The sequence below is a fragment of the Neodiprion pinetum genome, chromosome 1 (assembly GCF_021155775.2).
Source record: "Neodiprion pinetum isolate iyNeoPine1 chromosome 1, iyNeoPine1.2, whole genome shotgun sequence".
In the NCBI taxonomy this organism is placed as follows: Eukaryota; Metazoa; Arthropoda; class Insecta; order Hymenoptera; family Diprionidae; genus Neodiprion; species Neodiprion pinetum.
This window is the reverse complement of record NC_060232.1, coordinates 38,239,445-38,265,555: the sequence shown is the minus strand read 5'-3', so window position 1 is coordinate 38,265,555 and position 26,111 is coordinate 38,239,445. Positions and strand designations below refer to the sequence as shown.

The following is a 26,111-nucleotide window of genomic DNA, read 5'->3' as shown; positions in this document are numbered from 1 at the left end:
GGTAGAAATTTGAGTCAATTTAGTCGGTGTGAACCAACAAGTGCGTACCTAAACCGGCGATAACGATTCGTCAAGTGCCGCGTCGACGACGAAACAAACGACGTATGTGTTATATGTACACTTGGAGACAATGAATCTGAGACGGCTAATTCTTTACACCAGACAGTTACGTTGACACCACAGAAAAACCTACAGCGCCACAGTCGGCCGTGCGCGAAACAAACTCAATTTCAATAAGCGTAACGTAACCCATGACCGTCGAATCTAACCTCAGAATACGTCTCAATCCAACAAGTCATTATCCCTGCGATATTTTAAGGTTAGATTCGACGGTCATGGGTTACGTTACGGTTATTGAGATTGACTTAGTTTCGCGCTCGGCCGAATATGGCGCTGTAGGTTTCTCAGGGCTGCCAACATAACTGTTTAGATTCATTGTCCCCAAGTGTACAATTCGGCGTGCACATGCACACGGGGTGAAAGATTAGAGTGCAGGGTTAAAAGTGCAGCGGAGAGCCAGGAAGATCGGTGCATCTGTGTCGGTGTATCCGAAACGCCAACTGCACGGTGTGACGATGATGATCGTTGTTGAGAGCGTCGGTGGCGGTGGTGGTAAAGCTCTCCGGCCTTTGAAGTGGCTGAAGGTCTGTCTATCGGCATGGCCGCCGCTGCCGTCGCACTGCCATCCAGTCCGTCGGCAGACCTCGAGTAGCGAACGTCACGTGTATGTGCGACGATTTTTCCAACTGGGATCGCTCAGCTTTTGCTACAGCTGTCATTGCACTCGGTTTACGGAATGCGCTCAACGGTTCGGAACGGTTTGGGCTGACCTTTGCTTTGCCGATCTCGTTGCGGCCGCGAAATTTTTTCGTCTTTTAGTGTGTGAATTTTCTGAAATTTTTCCGAACGTCGTTCTTCAATCCCAGTTCCCATCCGTGTTTTAATTGCCTCATTATCCGAACGCAACTCAGAGAATTAGACGTCATTCTGCAATGATGTCGTACGATTATCCGCATCCGGTTTCCAGGACTTATCAATACAAAAAGGTAAGAACTTGGACAGTATATTTACATACCGGTGTTTAGATTTTTTTCTGTCACGATGTTATGACGTTCTGATTTTTCGCAATCTGAAATTATTTTGTCACAACGCTGTTTCAATTTGGAAAATCGGAGTAAATCGGCAACCGATTATTCTTAAAGTCGAAGATATCACCCATTCGGTATCGGTAATAATGTGATAAAAAAATTTAGTTTCAAATTCGTGCGTCCATGATTTGTCTGTGGAAACTGTTTGCATTTGGAAGATATTTTTGATTATTTTCTATTGGTTCAACGTCGATTTATCCTTGTACGAAAAGGTGTTGGCTCAAAAAGCACGGATATAATAAAGATACCTACACGCGTGCGTTGATACGCTGCGGTTGAGATTAATTTCAATCTGACAACTTGATTCAATGAAACTCCAAGCCGCCTCGGAGAGTTGGAGAGAGAAGTGACAATTAAGGGTATATCCTAATTCTCCTACTGTGATTCGTTAGATAACCAAACCTCTTCTGGAACGGAAACGACGTGCTCGTATCAACCGGTGCCTTGACGAACTCAAGGATCTCATGGTCGACGCTTTGGAGGTAAGCATCATCGACGTTCTATAGATTTGATTGTGCATTTATGGAGATTGGCGAAGAGTGGGCAAATCAAATTTTAACATTGAGGTGGAATAATGCTTAGGATATTTCTCAAAATCAGTAAATTATTGTGGAATGGTTCTTGATATGAATTTCAACCTTCTAAACTGTGGAAAAACGGAATCACATTTTGAATAAAACTCGTTTGTCGAACCTCCGCATTTCGACATTCAAAGTAAATCACCAAACTTCTTCATCCGAATCACCGATTCAATTTCACAATCATAAGTAAAAATAATTTGAAAACAGTTCTATTTCCTGACATGTTATAAAAATATTGTATACCTGTACGTGGATATAATTTAAAACCTAATCCAAAATAGCTATAATATTTGCTGCTCAATGAATCAGCATCGAGTTTCCTGGGTGCTTTGAAATAAGGAAACGAGTCGATCGAGTCTCTTTTCGGACGTAAATCAGTGTTCAACCCTTGACTCGATAATTCGATAACGATATAACGGTTTTGCCGATCTTCGCGTGACTTTTCGAACCGAAGTTTGAACGGCTTTAAATTTGTCCGAAATTTATCTCGTCTTATTGTGAATTCGGATCGTCGTTCCAAGGTGCGACGGGGCAATTTCATTGCAATATCAAGGCCTCAGCGGGGCTTTAACAGGTGTCTGAGAGTATAAATTGCGCGTATAATAAAGTTTATTGGGCCGAGGGTTTTGATCGGACGCGCCGTTTCGCACAGAATTTTTATCGACTTTGCATACATAAAGGATCCGCAAGATTGGCGGAGAGTAAAACCCGTTTATATTATATGTATGTACGTATCAACGGCTTTGGCGCGTGTTTAAAAATCTTTCCTTCCATTATACTCTCTTCAACGGGTCGTCGTAAACCGACGGCGCCAAAGGGATGCGGGAACCCGACGGACGGACCGTTCTTCGATAATATCGGAGCGAACATCTCATAAGACTGCACCTACGGTAGTTAGAAATTAGAAAACGAGCCCCTGACTGCCGCGAGCGAGAAATTTTCGCATCGCGGTATTTATTGAAAACATCTTCGCTATGGTATATAATTTATTATGTGCGTAGAATACGATTCAATTTCTCACTACAAGTTCCAGTTGTTGAAACGTCTGCAGAATTTCGACGTGAATGAAGAAGAAATGGGGGGGGGGGGGGGGCTGGAGAAAAACTGCGAGACTTCCGAAACATGGAATATCGTCGAAATTTCTATCGACGGTAATAAGTTTCTCTTTCTTTCACTTCTAATCGGTGACGTGATCGAGATAAGTGAATAATTTTTGGTTACCATTCGCGAACTTAACGAATTATTTCAGTACTTTTTCGTGTGTGAAGTATATTATATAATACCGAAAGCTCAGGAGCGTTTAAGCGCAGCGTAACGCAAAGCGCTGAGGATGAGAGCGGCATAAATTGTGGTAAAGCCGGAGTTTAAGGATTCATAAATTAGAAAGACGGGTGTGTTTAATGTCCCATTGAATTTTGACCGAGGTAATTTTCTTCTCAGAAACTCTCTTGTATACAAAATTTAATTATACGCGTTCGACGACGTTGATGCGGTGTCGTAACGTGAAATACATATATCTATATACGTTATGCAGCTTCGATGCGGGAACTGGAGCCATTTTTGAAAAAAAATAAAATAAAAATCATATTCGTCCGATGTGCGCTGCAGGAAACGCATCGCTGCAGCCGAGAAACGCGGGTCGCGTTTTGTTTCGAATTAAGTATAACAGCGGAGTAAATCGTGATATTTCGTGCTTCGACGATCGCCTCTTGATGTGCTCTTTGCGGATCCTTTCAACAGCGTGGCAGTAATGGTTGTATAATTTAACGCAGGCTGACCGCCAGGAAGCAAATTCCGCAAATCTGAGATATTTATTCATCGTCGATATACATATTCTACCTATCCATGTGTAATATTACAGTTGGTACGTAAATAACAATTTACGTAACGAGCCGTGATCAGTGAAAATTGCACCCTTCGTCACTTGGAAAACGCGAAGGATTTGAACTCGGAAATTTATTTAATTCGGTTGGATGTTCGCGGTAAAAAAATATTTCGCAGCAAACAGAGTTGCGTGAAATTCAATCTTCGAAACGGCAAATCTTATATAAAAGTAAAATCGATAATTTGAATACAATTTTAAAGAGATGTCTTAGTTGTGAAGAATATATATATATATGCGCAAGTGTAGAGAGAAAGAATAAAAAAACTGAAAATATTTTTGATAATATACGATAAGATGTTGCGGTCGAATCTTTGTTTTGCTTATTTTTTTTAATTTCATTCTACCTGTCGAAAATAGAAAATTCGTAACTTTGTGAAAATATTTATCTCAATTTGTTTTTGAGTTATGAACTTTCGGAAAATTTCCTCTTTATTTTACTCTAATGCAATTCGTGTAGGTAAAAGCAAAATTGATTTTTTTTTTTATTAGAGTCGCAGGTTTATTGGAAAAATAAGATTAAATTACATATTTGAAAAATGGTAACTTTTTTGATTTTTGCTTTTGTTCGTAAGCGTGGTAAAAAAAGATCTTGTCAGATTCAAGAAAAAGAGTCATAGATAAAATAATCTAAAGACGACTAAAACTTGACGAATACGAAGCAACCTTTGACAAGTAATATTATAAATAGCAATAAAAAAATTAAGAATATAGAACGTGGTCAGTTAAAACCAGATTTCTGTTAATTGAAACGAGTTCAGAGTCGATATCTGCCGGATGCTGCGGGTGTAGCAAACGTCCAGGATACTCCAACGTACCCGGCACGATGCCATCGGAGGTGATGTCGACTTTTAACCCGAATTCGCCGCGCTCGAGACAAAGCAAACAATCCCCGGTGAGCGAACAAGTCTGACAAAACCTCGAAAACCCACACAAGTAATAAAAACGGTATTAGCAGCATCGTCTCCGGGCCTTGGAGCGGGTTAAAAAAGGCGCCACGGAGCCGAGGATTCGGTCGCGCACGATCCTCGCTTCGACGCGCTTCCGACCTCCTCCTGTATCGGCCCTGCAACGTTGCCCGGTTGCTTCGGTACGCGTTTCTAGCCGTCGAAGATTCCGTGTGAACCGACCTCGCGCCACCAGACCGTGGAGCGATTCAATTTCATTGCCGGAATTTGAATACAAGAACGCGCAACGCCAACCCGAACGGCGTAACTTGCCGCCTTTCGTGTTGCAGACAACTTCAACGTGCTTTGAGAGATCTACCAACGAGACGCCAGTCTAGGTTCAGCTCTCTTTTTATGGCGCCATCCAACGAGTCGCGACGTAATTAATCGATTTCTTATTATAAGTTGGCCATTCTCACGCACGGAGTTTGTTTGTGGTAGAGAGAATTCCGCGCTTCTGTCATTGAGTAGATTTTCGTACCGACGATTTGTCCCAAAACTGTTGTAAGCTTCGCGAACATTTATCTGGGCTTATCTCTCTTCGGGATAAGCTTTTTTCATTGAAATTTCTATCGTGTAGCTTGGACGCGACTCGCTAGAGGTTGTGCCAAAATACCGCATCGAGTTTCCTCTCTATAAAATCTCTTCTCCGTCGGTTGCTGAAAACTCACGAGACAACTTGATCTTCGGAGTCGGTATTATTTATGTGTAAATTTATACGATACATTGATGATAAATTGGTATCCTTTCATCAACCTATAATTGATTTTCTTACGAGATTCGAAAGAAATTGCAGGGCGCCAAAAAACTCGACAGGTTTTTTTATCTGGCCCAGGTTGATGAAACTTACGAGAACCCTGATAATCGCAGTTTTATTGAGTTTATTTTATTGTACAGCAATGAGGGCGATATACTCCAAAAACTTGTTATATGGTCCTCATACAACGTGGTGACTTGATGATAGCACTCCGTGTAGTGTAACTAATCCTATTCTCCGCGTAGGCGTTGATCGAGATGGTTCTTTAGACCTACGCACACCGCGGACGATATCTCAGGAACTAGTCAGGCGATCAGGTTCAAATTTGTAGAGCATTTCAGTATCGTCATTATCTCCAGCGAGTGTAAACCACGAGCACGAGATTTTGATCTTGGATTTCCGGTACCGGGGCCAGAGATCACAAACATTCCTTGTATCGTCGGAACGATCGTAGTTCGCGGCTTGTGTTGAAATCGACTTTATGCTTCACTTCACGCAACACCGTGAAGCAAGTGCGATTGGTGTCCGGTAACTGGAGTCTGCAAAAAAGTGGAGAAAATAATCCCAGTTTGCCTTTAATTGAATAAGTAGATTAACAAGCTCCCAATAAAACGCGACTGCTGCAAACGATTTATGGAACCGAGATCTAGATCTCACTCTCTTCTCTGATCCCTAAGTCATCTATGATGTAAAATCGTGAAGTAATTGAACGAAAAATAGTTCACATTTGCTTCGTTTTTACAGACAGAAGGAGAGAACATCAGCAAGCTCGAAAAGGCCGACATTTTAGAGCTGACTGTACGGCACCTTCAACGTCTTCAGGCCTCGCGACCCTCCGGATTGTCGACAGTCGCTGTCCCAGGTGAAGATTCGTCGGAGAGCCGGTGGCGATCAGGCTTTGGACACTGCGCTGCTGAGGCTTGTAGATTTCTCACCGCTCTTCCTGGAGAAGCTGCTGATCGGCTTGCTCGACATCTTGCTTCGGGTCTTCAAGCCACCAGGCAAATAGAGATCCAGGTCAAATATTTACGTTGTTACTTTTGTCACTTTGATCACTTCAATTTTCTCAGAATCCGTGAGAAAGCCGGTATTAGAATTTTGTCTAATTTTATTGACTGATGAAGCGAAACCTCGGTTATTCCATCAAATGCAAAAATCGCTAATATTTAACTACCGTCTCGTAAAATGCCATGAAAGGGAAGTTCTTATTGGTACTCCTTCGAAAATTTATATTTTCATTCATTTCCCTTTACAATATCAAATTCTGACTCACGAAAGTCACTGAAATTCGTCTAGACCAATGAAACGTCTAATCAAGTTTCTTTATCGCACTTCCCCTGTGTCAGAAATTCGTGATCTTTAGCAATTTTCACGCTATTGATCGATCGTTTCCTTTTCGCGCAGGTCCCGCAAAGAGCGAATTCCCCTCCTTCGTCTCCGATGACGTCAAGATCATCGCTAGTTTCGCCAACCTTAGGGAGCTTGGACAAAACGGCGAAGCTTTTGGTGAGGTCGGTAAGCCCTGCCGGCAGTAGCACCAGGGGTTCACCACCCCCGAGACAGAATTCGTCTCCACGGGTAACGCTGCATCCTTACCGTGGTGACAAGGTTAACGTTACCGAACGGCCGCACACTCCTCCTTGTGAAGTCGGTAAGGAATTGGCGCCGCCGAGCCTCATCGGTAAAGAAACACAGATCTCGATCCCTCGGGCTGGATGCTCCATCGATCTCTCCCCCGATAATCGGTTACCGACGGTCGATCGTCAGGCCAGATCCGATCCTAACGCTCAACCAGTTGCCGATGACGACGAAGAGATCGACGTCGAGAATGTTGACGATGGTGATCCGATGTGGAGACCCTGGTAGTCAGGCCAACATCGATCTTCATGCTTCGGGCGATGGTAGGTGAAGCTCTACTTAACCGACTGCAATCGCGTTGACGGTAGCAGATTTTGAATTTTTGTTTCCCATGCTTACATTCGAATAAATTTATTAAATTCTATATTTGAAATAATGATTAAGAATTACAATCAAAAAAGCAGAAACCTATTATTTCAATTGCACATACATTTGTTTCGATTTATATTGTTTTTCAAATAGTAATCAATATAGTATTCCCGTTCTTGATTTTGTTAAAAAATCTACAGCACCCTTTTCGTCGACTATTCGATCAATTTTCGCAATCGTGTCATCGCTTCAATATGCAGAACGCATTATTTTTCCGTACATTTTTTTTTTATCATAAGCCTACTCGTTCATTTAATATATATACATAGATTATTTAACGGGTTCATTTCGTGATTCGAAATAATTATATATTCATCTGCGATGACAATGTGATACATAGTTGCTTCATGTTAGTTCTTTTTAAATTAATTTAGCGATACAGTAAGATTTTTTCTTATGACTTGTACGAATATTGTATGTTAGTTTAAGTTGTCGCTTAATCCTATTCCCCTGAGTTGTTCTCCTATAGCTTATGATTCATGAAAAGTATGCAATAATTCCGCAAAAATTGTCTTATTGTCGTCTTGATGTCATATTTGTTCAAGTTGAGAGTTGCAATATAAAACATAATTAACCGGCAAGGCCCATTTCTACATTCCAACAGGTTAATTGATCGCTATAGGAACTACTCGTATCCGATTTAGATTCAAAAATCAAATTCAGGGTAGAATACCTCACGAGTTATATTAGAAACAAAATAATCTGTGATTGTTTATTTTATTCTAAAGCGTAATGTATTTATATTAATATTATATGACACCTTACGATTATTAATTGTTAATTTTAACATCGATACGGTAATGATTATACTACAAATAGCCTTGACTCTAACCGCATGGAATAGATGCAGCTATTCTCGTTTTTGAATTAACCGAAGGAAATCATCTGCAGGTATAGGTGAATATCGATGAGGCTGTACACGATAAATAAGTGATCTTTCAAATCTGCAATGATTTCAATACTGCTACATCTATTTTTGTACAAAGCGGAAACGAAACTTTATTCACTATATAACACACATATACGATAATGTTGATGATTTTGGTACGTGGCTTTAACGTAGTAGTTTGTAGAATTCATACGAATGTATCCCAGGTTATCACTATTATTCTGTTACTTTGTAGATCTACAAATACAGTATATATGTATATACATACATAGACATATATATATAGTATTACGTCAAACTAATGTGAATGATTAGTTAATTTTATTCGTAGATTATTGCTGTTAATATTTATAAGGAGAAATCTATTATATAGTTATGAATGCTGAACTTACGAATTGAACAAACTTTATTTATATACTATAATTGTAATACGTCTCATTCGTATCAGTTCTCGCAAGATTTCGTCTCTGATCCACTCAAGGTATTATTGCTGTAATCGAAAATTGAAGACGTTCACTCGAAGCAATTAAATTTTTAAGCATGGAGAAGGCCGCAGATCATTAATTATCGTCGGGATCCACATAAAAAGCCTTTCTATTCGTTCCTTTTTTTGTGACACACAGTCGCGAATGAATTTAATCTCATTATTATGTTGGTTGCATTTGTCATGAAGTTTGTAACATTATCCATGAAATAAATATATTTATTCTTTTTGTAACAATTTTCTGTTAGTTGCAATCTACAGAGGGGGAACGGTTGTGACAGACTCCTATGCAAACATGTATTATTGGAAGGACATGCACAAAATCCCTTTGTGTTTTTTTTGGCAAAGAATTTTCGCGATTTTGAAGAGTGCTGGAATAAATTCTTTGTGGCACTATTCCGACGTAATTTTGCGAAAGGAATCGACCAAGCGCAGTCCCAATACGCTGCGAGCAACGCATCAAAAGTTACAGCCAAAAAGGAGAACCTGTGTTTTGGACATTTTCCAATTGCTGCTTTCTACATCGTAATTTCTCTGCTGATGATCCCACGTACTTTTCGCTGCGTTTTTTGAGTTCCTGGGGGTCCAATTGGTCGGGAAAGAGTCATACAAATCAATTCTGAGACGAAAGATTTTTTGGTCAAAAAAAAAGGAAGGTTAACCCCTTTGTATTTTTGACGAACATTTTCGCGATTTTGAAAAGGGCTGGAATACATTCTTTGCGGCACTGTTCCGACGTAATTTTGCGAAAGGAATCGGTTAAGCGCAGTCCCAATACGCTGCGAGCAACGGATCAACAGTTACAGCCGAAAAACGAGAACCTGTGTTTTTCACATTTTTCAGCTGAACATCTTTTCGTCGTCATTCCTCTGCTGTTGGTCCCAGGCTCTTTTCGCTGCGTTTTTTGAGTTCCTGGGGGTCCAATTGGTCGAGAAAGAGTCATACAAATCAATTCTGAGACGAAAGATTTTTTGGTCAAAAAAAAAGGAAGGTTAACCCCTTTGTATTTTTGAAGAACATTTTCGCGATTTTGAAAAGTGCTGGAATAAATTCCTTGTGGCACTATTCCGACGTAATTTTGCAAGAAAAATCGGTTAAGCGCAGTCCCAATACGCTGCGAGCATCGGATCAAAAGTTACAGCCAAAAAGGAGAACCTGTGTTTTGGACATTTTCCAATTGCTGCTTTCTACATCGTAATTTCTCTGCTGATGATCCCACGTACTCTTCGCTGCGTTTTCTGGGTTCCTGGGGGTCCAATTGGTCGGGAAAGAGTCATACAAATCAATTCTGAGACGAAAGATTTTTTGGTCAAAAAAAAAGGAAGGTTAACCCCTTTGTATTTTTGAAGAACATTTTCGCGATTTTGAAAAGTGCTGGAATAAATTCCTTGTGGCACTATTCCGACGTAATTTTGCAAGAAAAATCGGTTAAGCGCAGTCCCAATACGCTGCGAGCATCGGATCAAAAGTTACAGCCAAAAAGGAGAACCTGTGTTTTGGACATTTTCCAATTGCTGCTTTCTACATCGTGATTTCTCTGCTGATGATCCCACGTACTCTTCGCTGCGTTTTCTGGGTTCCTGGGGGTCCAATTGGTCGGGAAAGAGTCATACAAATCAATTCTGAGACGAAAGATTTTTTGGTCAAAAAAAAAGGAAGGTTAACCCCTTTGTATTTTTGACGAACATTTTCGCGATTTTGAAAAGGGCTGGAATACATTCTTTGCGGCACTGTTCCGACGTAATTTTGCGAAAGGAATCGGTTAAGCGCAGTCCCAATACGCTGCGAGCATCGGATCAAAAGTTACAGCCGAAAAGGAGAACCTGTGTTTTGGACATTTTCCAATTGCTGCTTTCTACATCGTAATTTCTCTGCTGATGATCCCACGTACTCTTCGCTGCGTTTTCTGGGTTCCTGGGGGTCCAATTGGTCGGGAAAGAGTCATACAAATCAATTCTGAGACGAAAGATTTTTTGGTCAAAAAAAAAGGAAGGTTAACCCCTTTGTATTTTTGACGAACATTTTCGCGATTTTGAAAAGGGCTGGAATACATTCTTTGCGGCACTGTTCCGACGTAATTTTGCGAAAGGAATCGGTTAAGCGCAGTCCCAATACGCTGCGAGCAACGGATCAACAGTTACAGCCGAAAAACGAGAACCTGTGTTTTTCACATTTTTCAGCTGAACATCTTTTCGTCGTCATTCCTCTGCTGTTGGTCCCAGGCTCTTTTCGCTGCGCTTTTTGAGTTCCTGGGGGTCCAATTGGTCGAGAAAGAGTCATACAAATCAATTCTGAGACGAAAGATTTTTTGGTCAAAAAAAAAGGAAGGTTAACCCCTTTGTATTTTTGGCGAAAATTTTCGCGATTTTGAAAAGTGCTGGAATAAATTCCTTGTGGCACTATTCCGACGTAATTTTGCAAGAAAAATCGGTTAAGCGCAGTCCCAATACGCTGCGAGCATCGGATCAAAAGTTACAGCCAAAAAGGAGAACCTGTGTTTTGGACATTTTCCAATTGCTGCTTTCTACATCGTGATTTCTCTGCTGATGATCCCACGTACTCTTCGCTGCGTTTTCTGGGTTCCTGGGGGTCCAATTGGTCGGGAAAGAGTCATACAAATCAATTCTGAGACGGAAGATTTTTTGGTCAAAAAAAAAGGAAGGTTAACCCCTTTGTATTTTTGAAGAACATTTTCGCGATTTTGAAAAGTGCTGGAATAAATTCCTTGTGGCACTATTCCGACGTAATTTTGCAAGAAAAATCGGTTAAGCGCAGTCCCAATACGCTGCGAGCATCGGATCAAAAGTTACAGCCAAAAAGGAGAACCTGTGTTTTGGACATTTTCCAATTGCTGCTTTCTACATCGTAATTTCTCTGCTGATGATCCCACGTACTCTTCGCTGCGTTTTCTGGGTTCCTGGGGGTCCAATTGGTCGGGAAAGAGTCATACAAATCAATTCTGAGACGAAAGATTTTTTGGTCAAAAAAAAAGGAAGGTTAACCCCTTTGTATTTTTGACGAACATTTTCGCGATTTTGAAAAGGGCTGGAATACATTCTTTGCGGCACTGTTCCGACGTAATTTTGCGAAAGGAATCGGTTAAGCGCAGTCCCAATACGCTGCGAGCATCGGATCAAAAGTTACAGCCAAAAAGGAGAACCTGTGTTTTGGACATTTTCCAATTGCTGCTTTCTACATCGTAATTTCTCTGCTGATGATCCCACGTACTCTTCGCTGCGTTTTCTGGGTTCCTGGGGGTCCAAGCGGTCGGGAAAGAGTCATACAAATCAATTCTGAGACGAAAGATTTTTTGGTCAAAAAAAAAAGGAAAGTTAACCCCTTTGTATTTTTGACGAACATTTTCGCGATTTTGAAAAGGGCTGGAATACATTCTTTGCGGCACTGTTCCGACGTAATTTTGCGAAAGGAATCGGTTAAGCGCAGTCCCAATACGCTGCGAGCAACGGATCAACAGTTACAGCCGAAAAACGAGAACCTGTGTTTTTCACATTTTTCAGCTGAACATCTTTTCGTCGTCATTCCTCTGCTGTTGGTCCCAGGCTCTTTTCGCTGCGTTTTTTGAGTTCCTGGGGGTCCAATTGGTCGAGAAAGAGTCATACAAATCAATTCTGAGACGAAAGATTTTTTGGTCAAAAAAAAAGGAAGGTTAACCCCTTTGTATTTTTGGCGAAAATTTTCGCGATTTTGAAAAGTGCTGGAATAAATTCCTTGTGGCACTATTCCGACGTAATTTTGCAAGAAAAATCGGTTAAGCGCAGTCCCAATACGCTGCGAGCATCGGATCAAAAGTTACAGCCAAAAAGGAGAACCTGTGTTTTGGAAATTTTCCAATTGCTGCTTTCTACATCGTGATTTCTCTGCTGATGATCCCACGTACTCTTCGCTGCGTTTTCTGGGTTCCTGGGGGTCCAATTGGTCGGGAAAGAGTCATACAAATCAATTCTGAGACGAAAGATTTTTTGGTCTAAAAAAAAGGAAGGTTAACCCCTTTGTATTTTTGAAGAACATTTTCGCGATTTTGAAAAGTGCTGGAATAAATTCCTTGTGGCACTATTCCGACGTAATTTTGCAAGAAAAATCGGTTAAGCGCAGTCCCAATACGCTGCGAGCATCGGATCAAAAGTTACAGCCAAAAAGGAGAACCAGTGTTTTGGACATTTTCCAATTGCTGCTTTCTACATCGTAATTTCTCTGCTGATGATCCCACGTACTCTTCGCTGCGTTTTCTGGGTTCCTGGGGGTCCAATTGGTCGGGAAAGAGTCATACAAATCAATTCTGAGACGAAAGATTTTTTGGTCAAAAAAAAAGGAAGGTTAACCCCTTTGTATTTTTGACGAACATTTTCGCGATTTTGAAAAGGGCTGGAATACATTCTTTGCGGCACTGTTCCGACGTAATTTTGCGAAAGGAATCGGTTAAGCGCAGTCCCAATACGCTGCGAGCATCGGATCAAAAGTTACAGCCAAAAAGGAGAACCTGTGTTTTGGACATTTTCCAATTGCTGCTTTCTACATCGTAATTTCTCTGCTGATGATCCCACGTACTCTTTGCTGCGTTTTCTGGGTTCCTGGGGGTCCAATTGGTCGGGAAAGAGTCATACAAATCAATTCTGAGACGAAAGATTTTTTGGTCAAAAAAAAAGGAAGGTTAACCCCTTTGTATTTTTGACGAACATTTTCGCGATTTTGAAAAGGGCTGGAATACATTCTTTGCGGCACTGTTCCGACGTAATTTTGCGAAAGGAATCGGTTAAGCGCAGTCCCAATACGCTGCGAGCAACGGATCAACAGTTACAGCCGAAAAACGAGAACCTGTGTTTTTCACATTTTTCAGCTGAACATCTTTTCGTCGTCATTCCTCTGCTGTTGGTCCCAGGCTCTTTTCGCTGCGTTTTTTGAGTTCCTGGGGGTCCAATTGGTCGAAAAAGAGTCATACAAATCAATTCTGAGACGAAAGATTTTTTGGTCAAAAAAAAAGGAAGGTTAACCCCTTTGTATTTTTGGCGAAAATTTTCGCGATTTTAAAAAGTGCTGGAATAAATTCCTTGTGGCACTATTCCGACGTAATTTTGCAAGAAAAATCGGTTAAGCGCAGTCCCAATACGCTGCGAGCATCGGATCAAAAGTTACAGCCAAAAAGGAGAACCTGTGTTTTGGACATTTTCCAATTGCTGCTTTCTACATCGTAATTTCTCTGCTGATGATCCCACGTACTCTTCGCTGCGTTTTCTGGGTTCCTGGGGGTCCAATTGGTCGGGAAAGCGTCATACAAATCAATTCTAAGACGAAAGATTTTTTGGTCAAAAAAAAAGGAAGGTTGAACCCTTTGTATTTTTGACGAACATTTTCGCGATTTTGAAAAGGGCTGGAATACATTCTTTGCGGCACTGTTCCGACGTAATTTTGCGAAAGGAATCGGTTAAGCGCAGTCCCAATACGCTGCGAGCAACGGATCAACAGTTACAGCCGAAAAACGAGAACCTGTGTTTTTCACATTTTTCAGCTGAACATCTTTTCGTCGTCATTCCTCTGCTGTTGGTCCCAGGCTCTTTTCGCTGCGTTTTCTGGGTTCCTGGGGGTCCAATTGGTCGGGAAAGAGTCATACAAATCAATTCTGAGACGAAAGATTTTTTGGTCAAAAAAAAAGGAAGGTTAACCCCTTTGTATTTTTGACGAACATTTTCGCGATTTTGAAAAGGGCTGGAATACATTCTTTGCGGCACTGTTCCGACGTAATTTTGCGAAAGGAATCGGTTAAGCGCAGTCCCAATACGCTGCGAGCAACGGATCAACAGTTACAGCCGAAAAACGAGAACCTGTGTTTTTCACATTTTTCAGCTGAACATCTTTTCGTCGTCATTCCTCTGCTGTTGGTCCCAGGCTCTTTTCGCTGCGTTTTTTGAGTTCCTGGGGGTCCAATTGGTCGGGAAAGAGTCATACAAATCAATTCTGAGACGAAAGATTTTTTGGTCAAAAAAAAAGGAAGGTTAACCCCTTTGTATTTTTGACGAACATTTTCGCGATTTTGAAAAGTGCTGGAATAAATTCCTTGTGGCACTATTCCGACGTAATTTTGCAAGAAAAATCGGTTAAGCGCAGTCCCAATACGCTGCGAGCATCGGATCAAAAGTTACAGCCAAAAAGGAGAACCTGTGTTTTGGACATTTTCCAATTGCTGCTTTCTACATCGTGATTTCTCTGCTGATGATCCCACGTACTCTTCGCTGCGTTTTCTGGGTTCCTGGGGGTCCAATTGGTCGGGAAAGAGTCATACAAATCAATTCTGAGACGAAAGATTCTTTGGTCAAAAAAAAAGGAAGGTTAACCCCTTTGTATTTTTGACGAACATTTTCGCGATTTCGAAAAGGGCTGGAATACATTCTTTGCGGCACTGTTCCGACGTAATTTTGCGAAAGGAATCGGTTAAGCGCAGTCCCAATACGCTGCGAGCATCGGATCAAAAGTTATAGCCAAAAAGGAGAACCTGTGTTTTGGACATTTTCCAATTGCTGCTTTCTACATCGTAATTTCTCTGCTGATGATCCCACGTACTCTTCGCTGCGTTTTCTGGGTTCCTGGGGGTCCAATTGGTCAGGAAAGAGTCATACAAATCAATTCTGAGACGAAAGATTTTTTGGTCAAAAAAAAAGGAAGGTTAACCCCTTTGTATTTTTGACGAACATTTTCGCGATTTTGAAAAGGGCTGGAATACATTCTTTGCGGCACTGTTCCGACGTAATTTTGCGAAAGGAATCGGTTAAGCGCAGTCCCAATACGCTGCGAGCAACGGATCAACAGTTACAGCCGAAAAACGAGAACCTGTGTTTTTCACATTTTTCAGCTGAACATCTTTTCGTCGTCATTCCTCTGCTGTTGGTCCCAGGCTCTTTTCGCTGCGTTTTTTGAGTTCCTGGGGGTCCAATTGGTCGGGAAAGAGTCATACAAATCAATTCTGAGACGAAAGATTTTTTGGTCAAAAAAAAAGGAAGGTTAACCCCTTTGTATTTTTGACGAACATTTTCGCGATTTCGAAAAGTGCTGGAATAAATTCCTTGTGGCACTATTCCGACGTAATTTTGCAAGAAAAATCGGTTAAGCGCAGTCCCAATACGCTGCGAGCATCGGATCAAAAGTTACAGCCAAAAAGGAGAACCTGTGTTTTGGACATTTTCCAATTGCTGCTTTCTACATCGTAATTTCTCTGCTGATGATCCCACGTACTCTTCGCTGCGTTTTCTGGGTTCCTGGGGGTCCAATTGGTCGGGAAAGAGTCATACAAATCAATTCTGAGACGAAAGATTTTTTGGTCAAAAAAAAAGGAAGGTTAACCCCTTTGTATTTTTGACGAACATTTTCGCGATTTTGAAAAGGGCTGGAATACATTCTTTGCGGCACTGTTCCGACGTAATTTTGCGAAAGGAATCGGTTAAGCGCAGTCCCAATACGCTGCGAGCATCGGATCAAAAGTTACAGCCAAAAAGGAGAACCTGTGTTTTGGACATTTTCCAATTGCTGCTTTCTACATCGTAATTTCTCTGCTGATGATCCCACGTACTCTTCGCTGCGTTTTCTGGGTTCCTGGGGGTCCAATTGGTCGGGAAAGAGTCATACAAATCAATTCTGAGACGAAAGATTTTTTGGTCAAAAAAAAAGGAAGGTTAACCCCTTTGTATTTTTGACGAACATTTTCGCGATTTTGAAAAGGGCTGGAATACATTCTTTGCGGCACTGTTCCGACGTAATTTTGCGAAAGGAATCGGTTAAGCACAGTCCCAATACGCTGCGAGCAACGGATCAACAGTTACAGCCGAAAAACGAGAACCTGTGTTTGTCACATTTTTCAGCTGAACATCTTTTCGTCGTCATTCCTCTGCTGTTGGTCCCAGGCTCTTTTCGCTGCGTTTTTTGAGTTCCTGGGGGTCCAATTGGTCGGGAAAGAGTCATACAAATCAATTCTGAGACGAAAGATTTTTTGGTCAAAAAAAAAGGAAGGTTAACCCCTTTGTATTTTTGACGAACATTTTCGCGATTTTGAAAAGTGCTGGAATAAATTCCTTGTGGCACTATTCCGACGTAATTTTGCAAGAAAAATCGGTTAAGCGCAGTCCCAATACGCTGCGAGCATCGGATCAAAAGTTACAGCCAAAAAGGAGAACCTGTGTTTTGGACATTTTCCAATTGCTGCTTTCTACATCGTGATTTCTCTGCTGATGATCCCACGTACTCTTCGCTGCGTTTTCTGGGTTCCTGGGGGTCCAATTGGTCGGGAAAGAGTCATACAAATCAATTCTGAGACGAAAGATTTTTTGGTCAAAAAAAAAGGAAGGTTAACCCCTTTGTATTTTTGAAGAACATTTTCGCGATTTTGAAAAGTGCTGGAATAAATTCCTTGTGGCACTATTCCGACGTAATTTTGCAAGAAAAATCGGTTAAGCGCAGTCCCAATACGCTGCGAGCATCGGATCAAAAGTTACAGCCAAAAAGGAGAACCTGTGTTTTGGACATTTTCCAATTGCTGCTTTCTACATCGTAATTTCTCTGCTGATGATCCCACGTACTCTTCGCTGCGTTTTCTGGGTTCCTGGGGGTCCAATTGGTCGGGAAAGAGTCATACAAATCAATTCTGAGACGAAAGATTCTTTGGTCAAAAAAAAAGGAAGGTTAACCCCTTTGTATTTTTGACGAACATTTTCGCGATTTTGAAAAGGGCTGGAATACATTCTTTGCGGCACTGTTCCGACGTAATTTTGCGAAAGGAATCGGTTAAGCGCAGTCCCAATACGCTGCGAGCATCGGATCAAAAGTTATAGCCAAAAAGGAGAACCTGTGTTTTGGACATTTTCCAATTGCTGCTTTCTACATCGTAATTTCTCTGCTGATGATCCCACGTACTCTTCGCTGCGTTTTCTGGGTTCCTGGGGGTCCAATTGGTCAGGAAAGAGTCATACAAATCAATTCTGAGACGAAAGATTTTTTGGTCAAAAAAAAAGGAAGGTTAACCCCTTTGTATTTTTGACGAACATTTTCGCGATTTTGAAAAGGGCTGGAATACATTCTTTGCGGCACTGTTCCGACGTAATTTTGCGAAAGGAATCGGTTAAGCGCAGTCCCAATACGCTGCGAGCAACGGATCAACAGTTACAGCCGAAAAACGAGAACCTGTGTTTTTCACATTTTTCAGCTGAACATCTTTTCGTCGTCATTCCTCTGCTGTTGGTCCCAGGCTCTTTTCGCTGCGTTTTTTGAGTTCCTGGGGGTCCAATTGGTCGGGAAAGAGTCATACAAATCAATTCTGAGACGAAAGATTTTTTGGTCAAAAAAAAAGGAAGGTTAACCCCTTTGTATTTTTGACGAACATTTTCGCGATTTTGAAAAGTGCTGGAATAAATTCCTTGTGGCACTATTCCGACGTAATTTTGCAAGAAAAATCGGTTAAGCGCAGTCCCAATACGCTGCGAGCATCGGATCAAAAGTTACAGCCAAAAAGGAGAACCTGTGTTTTGGACATTTTCCAATTGCTGCTTTCTACATCGTAATTTCTCTGCTGATGATCCCACGTACTCTTCGCTGCGTTTTCTGGGTTCCTGGGGGTCCAATTGGTCGGGAAAGAGTCATACAAATCAATTCTGAGACGAAAGATTTTTTGGTCAAAAAAAAAGGAAGGTTAACCCCTTTGTATTTTTGACGAACATTTTCGCGATTTTGAAAAGGGCTGGAATACATTCTTTGCGGCACTGTTCCGACGTAATTTTGCGAAAGGAATCGGTTAAGCGCAGTCCCAATACGCTGCGAGCATCGGATCAAAAGTTACAGCCAAAAAGGAGAACCTGTGTTTTGGACATTTTCCAATTGCTGCTTTCTACATCGTAATTTCTCTGCTGATGATCCCACGTACTCTTCGCTGCGTTTTCTGGGTTCCTGGGGGTCCAATTGGTCGGGAAAGAGTCATACAAATCAATTCTGAGACGAAAGATTTTTTGGTCAAAAAAAAAGGAAGGTTAACCCCTTTGTATTTTTGACGAACATTCTGGCGATTTTGACAAGGGCTGGAATACATTCTTTGCGGCACTGTTCCGACGTAATTTTGCGAAAGGAATCGGTTAAGCGCAGTCCCAATACGCTGCGAGCAACGGATCAACAGTTACAGCCGAAAAACGAGAACCTGTGTTTTTCACATTTTTCAGCTGAACATCTTTTCGTCGTCATTCCTCTGCTGTTGGTCCCAGGCTCTTTTCGCTGCGTTTTTTGAGTTCCTGGGGGTCCAATTGGTCGAGAAAGAGTCATACAAATCAATTCTGAGACGAAAGATTTTTTGGTCAAAAAAAAAGGAAGGTTAACCCCTTTGTATTTTTGGCGAAAATTTTCGCGATTTTGAAAAGTGCTGGAATAAATTCCTTGTGGCACTATTCCGACGTAATTTTGCAAGAAAAATCGGTTAAGCGCAGTCCCAATACGCTGCGAGCATCGGATCAAAAGTTACAGCCAAAAAGGAGAACCTGTGTTTTGGACATTTTCCAATTGCTGCTTTCTACATCGTAATTTCTCTGCTGATGATCCCACGTACTCTTCGCTGCGTTTTCTGGGTTCCTGGGGGTCCAATTGGTCGGGAAAGAGTCATACAAATCAATTCTGAGACGAAAGATTTTTTGGTCAAAAAAAAAGGAAGGTTAACCCCTTTGTATTTTTGAAGAACATTTTCGCGATTTTGAAAAGTGCTGGAATAAATTCCTTGTGGCACTATTCCGACGTAATTTTGCAAGAAAAATCGGTTAAGCGCAGTCCCAATACGCTGCGAGCATCGGATCAAAAGTTACAGCCAAAAAGGAGAACCTGTGTTTTGGACATTTTCCAATTGCTGCTTTCTACATCGTGATTTCTCTGCTGATGATCCCACGTACTCTTCGCTGCGTTTTCTGGGTTCCTGGGGGTCCAATTGGTCGGGAAAGAGTCATACAAATCAATTCTGAGACGAAAGATTTTTTGGTCTAAAAAAAAGGAAGGTTAACCCCTTTGTATTTTTGAAGAACATTTTCGCGATTTTGAAAAGTGCTGGAATAAATTCCTGGTGGCACTATTCCGACGTAATTTTGCAAGAAAAATCGGTTAAGCGCAGTCCCAATACGCTGCGAGCATCGGATCAAAAGTTACAGCCAAAAAGGAGAACCTGTGTTTTGGACATTTTCCAATTGCTGCTATCTACATCGTAATTTCTCTGCTGATGATCCCACGTACTCTTCGCTGCGTTTTCTGGGTTCCTGGGCGTCCAATTGGTCGGGAAAGAGTCATACAAATCAATTCTGAGACGAAAGATTTTTTGGTCAAAAAAAAAGGAAGGTTAACCCCTTTGTATTTTTGACGAACATTTTCGCGATTTTGAAAAGGGCTGGAATACATTCTTTGCGGCACTGTTCCGACGTAATTTTGCGAAAGGAATCGGTTAAGCGCAGTCCCAATACGCTGCGAGCATCGGATCAAAAGTTACAGCCAAAAAGGAGAACCTGTGTTTTGGACATTTTCCAATTGCTGCTTTCTACATCGTAATTTCTCTGCTGATGATCCCACGTACTCTTCGCTGCGTTTTCTGGGTTCCTGGGGGTCCAATTGGTCGGGAAAGAGTCATACAAATCAATTCTGAGACGAAAGATTTTTTGGTCAAAACAAAAGGAAGGTTAACCCCTTTGTATTTTTGGCGAAAATTTTCGCGATTTTGAAAAGTGCTGGAATAAATTCCTTGTGGCACTATTCCGACGTAATTTTGCAAGAAAAATCGGTTAAGCGCAGTCCCAATACGCTGCGAGCATCGGATCAAAAGTTACAGCCAAAAAGGAGAACCTGTGTTTTGGACATTTTCCAATTGCTGCTTTCTACATCGTAATTTCTCTGCTGATGATCCCACGTACTCTTCGCTGCGTTTTCTGGGTTCCTGGGGGTCCAATTGGTCAGGAAAGAGTCATACAAATCAATTCTGAGACGAAAGATTTTTTGGTCAAAAAAAAAGGAAGGTTAACCCCTTTGTATTTTTGACGAACATTTTCGCGATTTTGAAAAGGGCTGGAATACATTCTTTGCGGCACTGTTCCGACGTAATTTTGCGAAAGGAATCGGTTAAGCGCAGTCCCAATACGCTGCGAGCAACGGATCAACAGTTACAGCCGAAAAACGAGAACCTGTGTTTTTCACATTTTTCAGCTGAACATCTTTTCGTCGTCATTCCTCTGCTGTTGGTCCCAGGCTCTTTTCGCTGCGTTTTTTGAGTTCCTGGGGGTCCAATTGGTCGGGAAAGAGTCATACAAATCAATTCTGAGACGAAAGATTTTTTGTCAAAAAAAAAGGAAGGTTAACCCCTTCGTTTTTTTGGCGAAAATTTTCGCGATTTTGAAAAGTGCTGGAATAAATTCTTTGTGGCACTATTCCGACGTAATTTTGCGAAAGGAATCGATTGCGAATGGTTTCAAGTCTCTGAGAGCAGCTGGTGAAAACTTTCAGCCCAAAAACGAGAAATTTTTTCTGCATCTTTTCAGTTGTTGCTCCTACGAGGTTTTAATTGCCTTTCCTGTTTTTCTTTCGGTGCAATCAGTCTAGAAAAGGTCATTCAAATCGATTCCTAGACCAAAAGTTATTGGCTCGAAAATCGTCATATTAGGAATTCTAACCCCTTCGAATTTTTTATTTGAAAATTGTCCAATTTTGAATAATGCTGGAATTGATTCTTGTATTCACTGTCGCAGCGTGATTTTGAAGAAGAATTGATTACGTATAGCTTGATCGCGCTGTGAAAATCGAATGTATAGTGGAAACCAAAAAATGAGTAACTTCCTCAGTATTCTTTCAATCGTAGGTCCAACGCTGTTCTACATGTCTTCTTCGTATATCTTAGGGCACAAATATTCTACGAACAATCGTAGAAATCTTTTCCAGCTAGGAAAACTTCGTCGTCCAAAAATTGCAAAAAAAGCAAGAATGAAGCACGAGCTCCGGCCAAAACACATGAAATCCTGACCGGGTTGCTGAAAAGTTGGGGGAAAAAAAGCATAACCTTATAGCTGCCAAGTATTAGCCGTTTATTCAATATGTCTTAATTCTAGTACAAGTGTTAGGTGTCAGTGTGTAGAAATTCAACTTGATACCAATAATATAAAAGTGAAGGACAAAACGGAATGCAACACTATGATTGAACATTACATAATTAGTTTAAATACTATAACAGAATAAAGTAATGCAGTATACATTATCTTAAGAGCAAAATATGAAAAATGGTATATCAGATAGTGATTGCCGTAGTCAGTAAGCGTAGTCCAACTTTCGGCTTGAGTACAAGCGCAACTCACCACTGCAGGATACGATATATTATGTATGATGATGTATTGTTACTTCTACATGTAATCTGGATTGAAATGAATAAATCATTGATTCTCCACATTCTAGTCGCATTTTTCAGCTGTCGGTCCCACGACGATTGGAATGTCTTTTGTCTTGGATTGCTTCAGATCCGTTTTGTGTAGGAAGAGTCGTATGACTAGAATTAGAGACAAAAAGTTTTATACATGTAGAATAATATTCACCATAGTATATTTTATCTTACCCCTTGAAAATTCATCAGTTTGAAATTCAATTTTTCACAATGCTGAAACCTTATTAGAAGATATCAAACATGACAATTCTCAGCCTGCTGTATAGGCAACCCGAATACTGTGATGTCAACTCAAAAGCCTTTTTAAAGGCGTTAGAGAAACGCGAGACTGCGCCTGCTAACCTGCAATTCGGACGTAATCGTTCCACGAGCGACTGTATCCACTGTATCCATAAAGTGGCGCCACTCGCTTGAGCGTGACAATTCTACTGACTACTCTTATCTCAGGAGTAAGTTCAAATTGCTCACAACTCGGCATATTTGTATGATAACGTTCATACTTTTGTAAAAATTCTAGAACTGTGTTAAATCATTTCAAAAAGTATATAAATACATATCTGAAAATACGAAACGATATTAGGAAGTCTTAATTTCCCTCCAAAAGGAAAAATGAGGCAACCCAATATTGCTTATAATATATAATTTTCAACACATGTAATACTCGTTATAATGCTGTTGCATAATTAAAGATGTATAGGGATGTAGATCGAATTCCTGTTAAGTCGATAAAAATTATGCAAATTGTTTTCACTTTGATTTTAAATACCTGTGTAAAATTTGGAAGCGATTGTCTAATTCATAACGGAGTTACTTTACTTTTAATTTTTCATGATTTTACATTGAGCCTGACAGTTTTTGATAAGGATCAAATCAGGAAAATCACCCAAAATTGAAAGTAAAATAAGTCCGGTACAGACAATCACTTCCTAATATTAGACAGGATTCTAAAATAAAGATGAGAACAATTTGTGTAATTTTCGTTGACCTAGCACGATTTCGACCTACACGCCCGTACATCCTTCAGTTAGAACTCCAAGATCGCAAAACAAACTATTGATACAAATAAATATTAATGGCGACTCAGCATCCTCCGATTGACTAACCGCTAACGGTTTAAGAATAAAAAGCCATGTAGCAATGCGAAAAAGAATATCTAACAAAAACCTCAGAACCATAAAACGTGCATAGTGGGGATTCACATTCGTGTTGAACCGGTTTAAGGATCGTTAAGTGGCGAGGTTAGACTTTTTCCGGTGTCCTGAATCGCTTTCGAAGCTCTTAACGTGAGGGGGTCGCATTCATTCATCCATCTCCGTAAGGTCATATCGGAAAGAATTTGGTCGCGTCAGTATTTCCCACAATTTGGTATAAAAGTGGTGAAGAAAAAAACGAATGTAAGTAAAATCTGGACCACACGCAGGTATCGCTGGCACCCCTTCTGTACCAATCACAATGCGTTGCATATAAATATCAAACCAGTGTCACAGAACGCATTCGTTGGGCGTCGAATGGCGGCAACGCGAATGGGAAAGTCAGTGCAGCCGCAGCTTGTCAGATCTGAGATTGTGCGACGGAGTGGAAGGGCTCGAGGGGTGAAACGCTCGTAGTTTGCCAACAATCGAACCATTGACAATCGCCGCCACTAAATCAAAATGGCGGCTCTTTTGTCGGCGAGCTCAAAATGGCGGCAGGTTTCTCAGAGGCTTTGTACCCTCGCCGACCGCATTGTACGGAAGGTCGATTTGAGTGGATTCGAACACGAAGGTGACAATAAGAACGACAAAGAAAATAAAGGTTCGCAAGTTTCAAAAGTACCGCGGCCAGGCCACCCCGAAGCGCCCCGCTCATTCTCGTCTGAAATTTTCACCAAAACAGGAGGAAAGAATTGTGCACGACTTCGATAATGCTGCAGACGTAAAATTGGGCTTTTTTAAAAGTGCTCGATCTATGGCGATCAAAATAACATATCCTGTTTGTTGAACGTCGGTCGGAAGGTTGGGGAAAGACCATTAATGCGTGTCCATCGACACTTTTGCCTAACGATTTATGAGGGTTCTAAGAATCTCTTCTAAGCAGGAAGCTTCGAGGCTGACCGGAAACCGCAGATTTCCAGCATATCGGATCGGAGGGGCTGCAGGGGCGGAATTGATTACGTAAGGAATGGATTTGTCGCGGAACATATCCCGGAAAATTGACCGGCATGTCAACATCGATTCCTTGCTCCTGGTCCTGCGGAAGGTCCGTGCCGCCACGCTCCTATAATGGTTCTGGGACCCCGGAGGCGAATTGATTACCATTCCTTCTTTTGCTGGTTTTACAGATTTTTCTCACCGACATGCGATTTTCGGAGTAAAATAATGACTCGAATCCGGAAAACATTCTGATGAAGCCTTTTCGGAATTAATAAAGTTACCCGATTCAACGTTCCGTTTATCCGCAAAAAGCAAAATATCCATGGGATTGGTTGAGTTTAATTTTGCGTAGCACTGACGAAGAAGGACTAAAAACTGTTACGTAAATATTCTTCAACGTGATCTGAATTTCATTTTACAATTAGTTTAACAAAAATTAATGAAATAATAAATAAATGACAAGATATTTGGATCTCGGGTTCCTCTGGTTTCAAAAGCGATAAACTTTAGTGTGAGTAACATTCTTTTACCAGTAAGAAATTCTTCAAACCTTTTTGCGGTCCATTGCGAGCACATCCTGCGAGAAGGACTGCAATAGAAAATGCACAGAGAGAGAGAGAGAGAGAGAGAGAGAGAGAGAGAGAGAGAGAGAGAGAGAGAGAGAGAGAGAGAGAGAGAGAAGCTCTGCTTCGCTTTACGCGTTAGCATCCAGCTGAGGGTTGTTTTTCTCTCGGAGGTATAATTGTATGAAGCGCGTTTCCTCGGGAGTAAAAAGCGGACTTCCCGTTGTCCGTTTAGTAGCACATATTACAAGCTGGAGCGTGTCAGATATAAGTGCTAGAGCCGCGAAGATGATGATCGTAATTTTCGTTTAATTGCATTCAATCAGCATAAATCATGCTGAAAACTTGTTTGCACATTAATTCGCCTAGCTTTTTGTCAACCGCGATGCTTTACGGATACCTATACCCGTTGAGTACGTGCATAGCTACAGTATCCCAACTCCGTTTACGACAGGTCACTTCACAGCTTGCCTTTATACCTGAACTGCGACGGGTTCCCCGAACCCTTGCTTCACAGATGGTCAAAGACAAACTGTGCAACCTGTAAAACACGCATTGCACAGTTAGGTACTTCGTGATAGTCTTACGGTCAATCAAAATCATCGAAAAGTACCGCTGAAAGATGATACCAGTGCGAAAGATGTTCTGATCGGGATAAGATCAAGTCAGTCAATTTGTAAACAGTAAAAAGTCTTGAACTTGATTTAGTAGCAAATGAGCATTACGAGAATGAAAGGATCTAAAAATGAACGTTCAGTATTACTGCGAATTCAGTCGACTAAGAGGCGTGTTATTTAACAAGATAGTTCATTCTCATAGGAAGTATCATTGTACCATTAACTTCTTCACACCGTAACTTTCAGTAATGACATCTCAATCCTTGTCCCAGTTGATCAGTTCAGTTTAGCCTCATCATCTCCTGTTATTTAACTATAGAGTCCCGATGCACGGAGGTCTTGGATGCATCTTGCTCCCACTGAAATGCCGGGGGGATACGTTGTGCGCGGATGCGAGATGCTCGGAGTGTTCGGGTCTGGCACAGGAGGCAACGTGGCGGTGCGCGGCCCGTCAAAGAGTCCTCATTAAATGCTGGCAATTAACTGCGGGCCAGGTTGAGCCTCGCCTGTTGCTCCGAGCTCACGGTCTCCAAAGGTGTAAATGTAAACCAGTTCGGCACTGGGGACCCACGAGCGGTTGATCTGTCAGTTCCTTTCCACCACAACGGGCGCTTGATCCGTTCCTCGTCCTCAAGTATGGAACCATGCCTGTGAAATCCAAAGGAAAGTTAG

At 41.3% G+C, this 26,111-nt stretch overlaps 1 protein-coding gene across 1 annotated transcript; it reads left to right on the top strand.

The window, feature by feature from the left end:
• The first annotated feature begins 530 nt into the window (after window positions 1-530).
• LOC124220823 (enhancer of split mbeta protein) lies at window positions 531-8,895 on the top strand. The gene is made up of 4 exons (XM_046630139.2): window positions 531-1,046; window positions 1,541-1,630; window positions 6,060-6,332; window positions 6,720-8,895. The coding sequence occupies exons 1-4, from the start codon at window positions 993-995 to the stop codon at window positions 7,179-7,181; spliced, it is 879 nt and encodes a 292-aa protein (XP_046486095.1). The 5' UTR covers window positions 531-992; the 3' UTR covers window positions 7,182-8,895.
• The last annotated feature ends 17,216 nt before the right edge of the window (window positions 8,896-26,111 follow it).

Bases quoted from the DNA above. Each gene is read 5' to 3' on its own strand.
- LOC124220823 (XM_046630139.2), top strand. From the start codon at position 993: ATGATGTCGTACGATTATCCGCATCCGGTTTCCAGGACTTATCAATAC. The intron at 1,631-6,059 runs GTAAGCATCATC...TCGTTTTTACAG, and splicing joins TCATGGTCGACGCTTTGGAG to ACAGAAGGAGAGAACATCAG. The intron at 6,333-6,719 runs GTCAAATATTTA...CTTTTCGCGCAG, and splicing joins CCAGGCAAATAGAGATCCAG to GTCCCGCAAAGAGCGAATTC.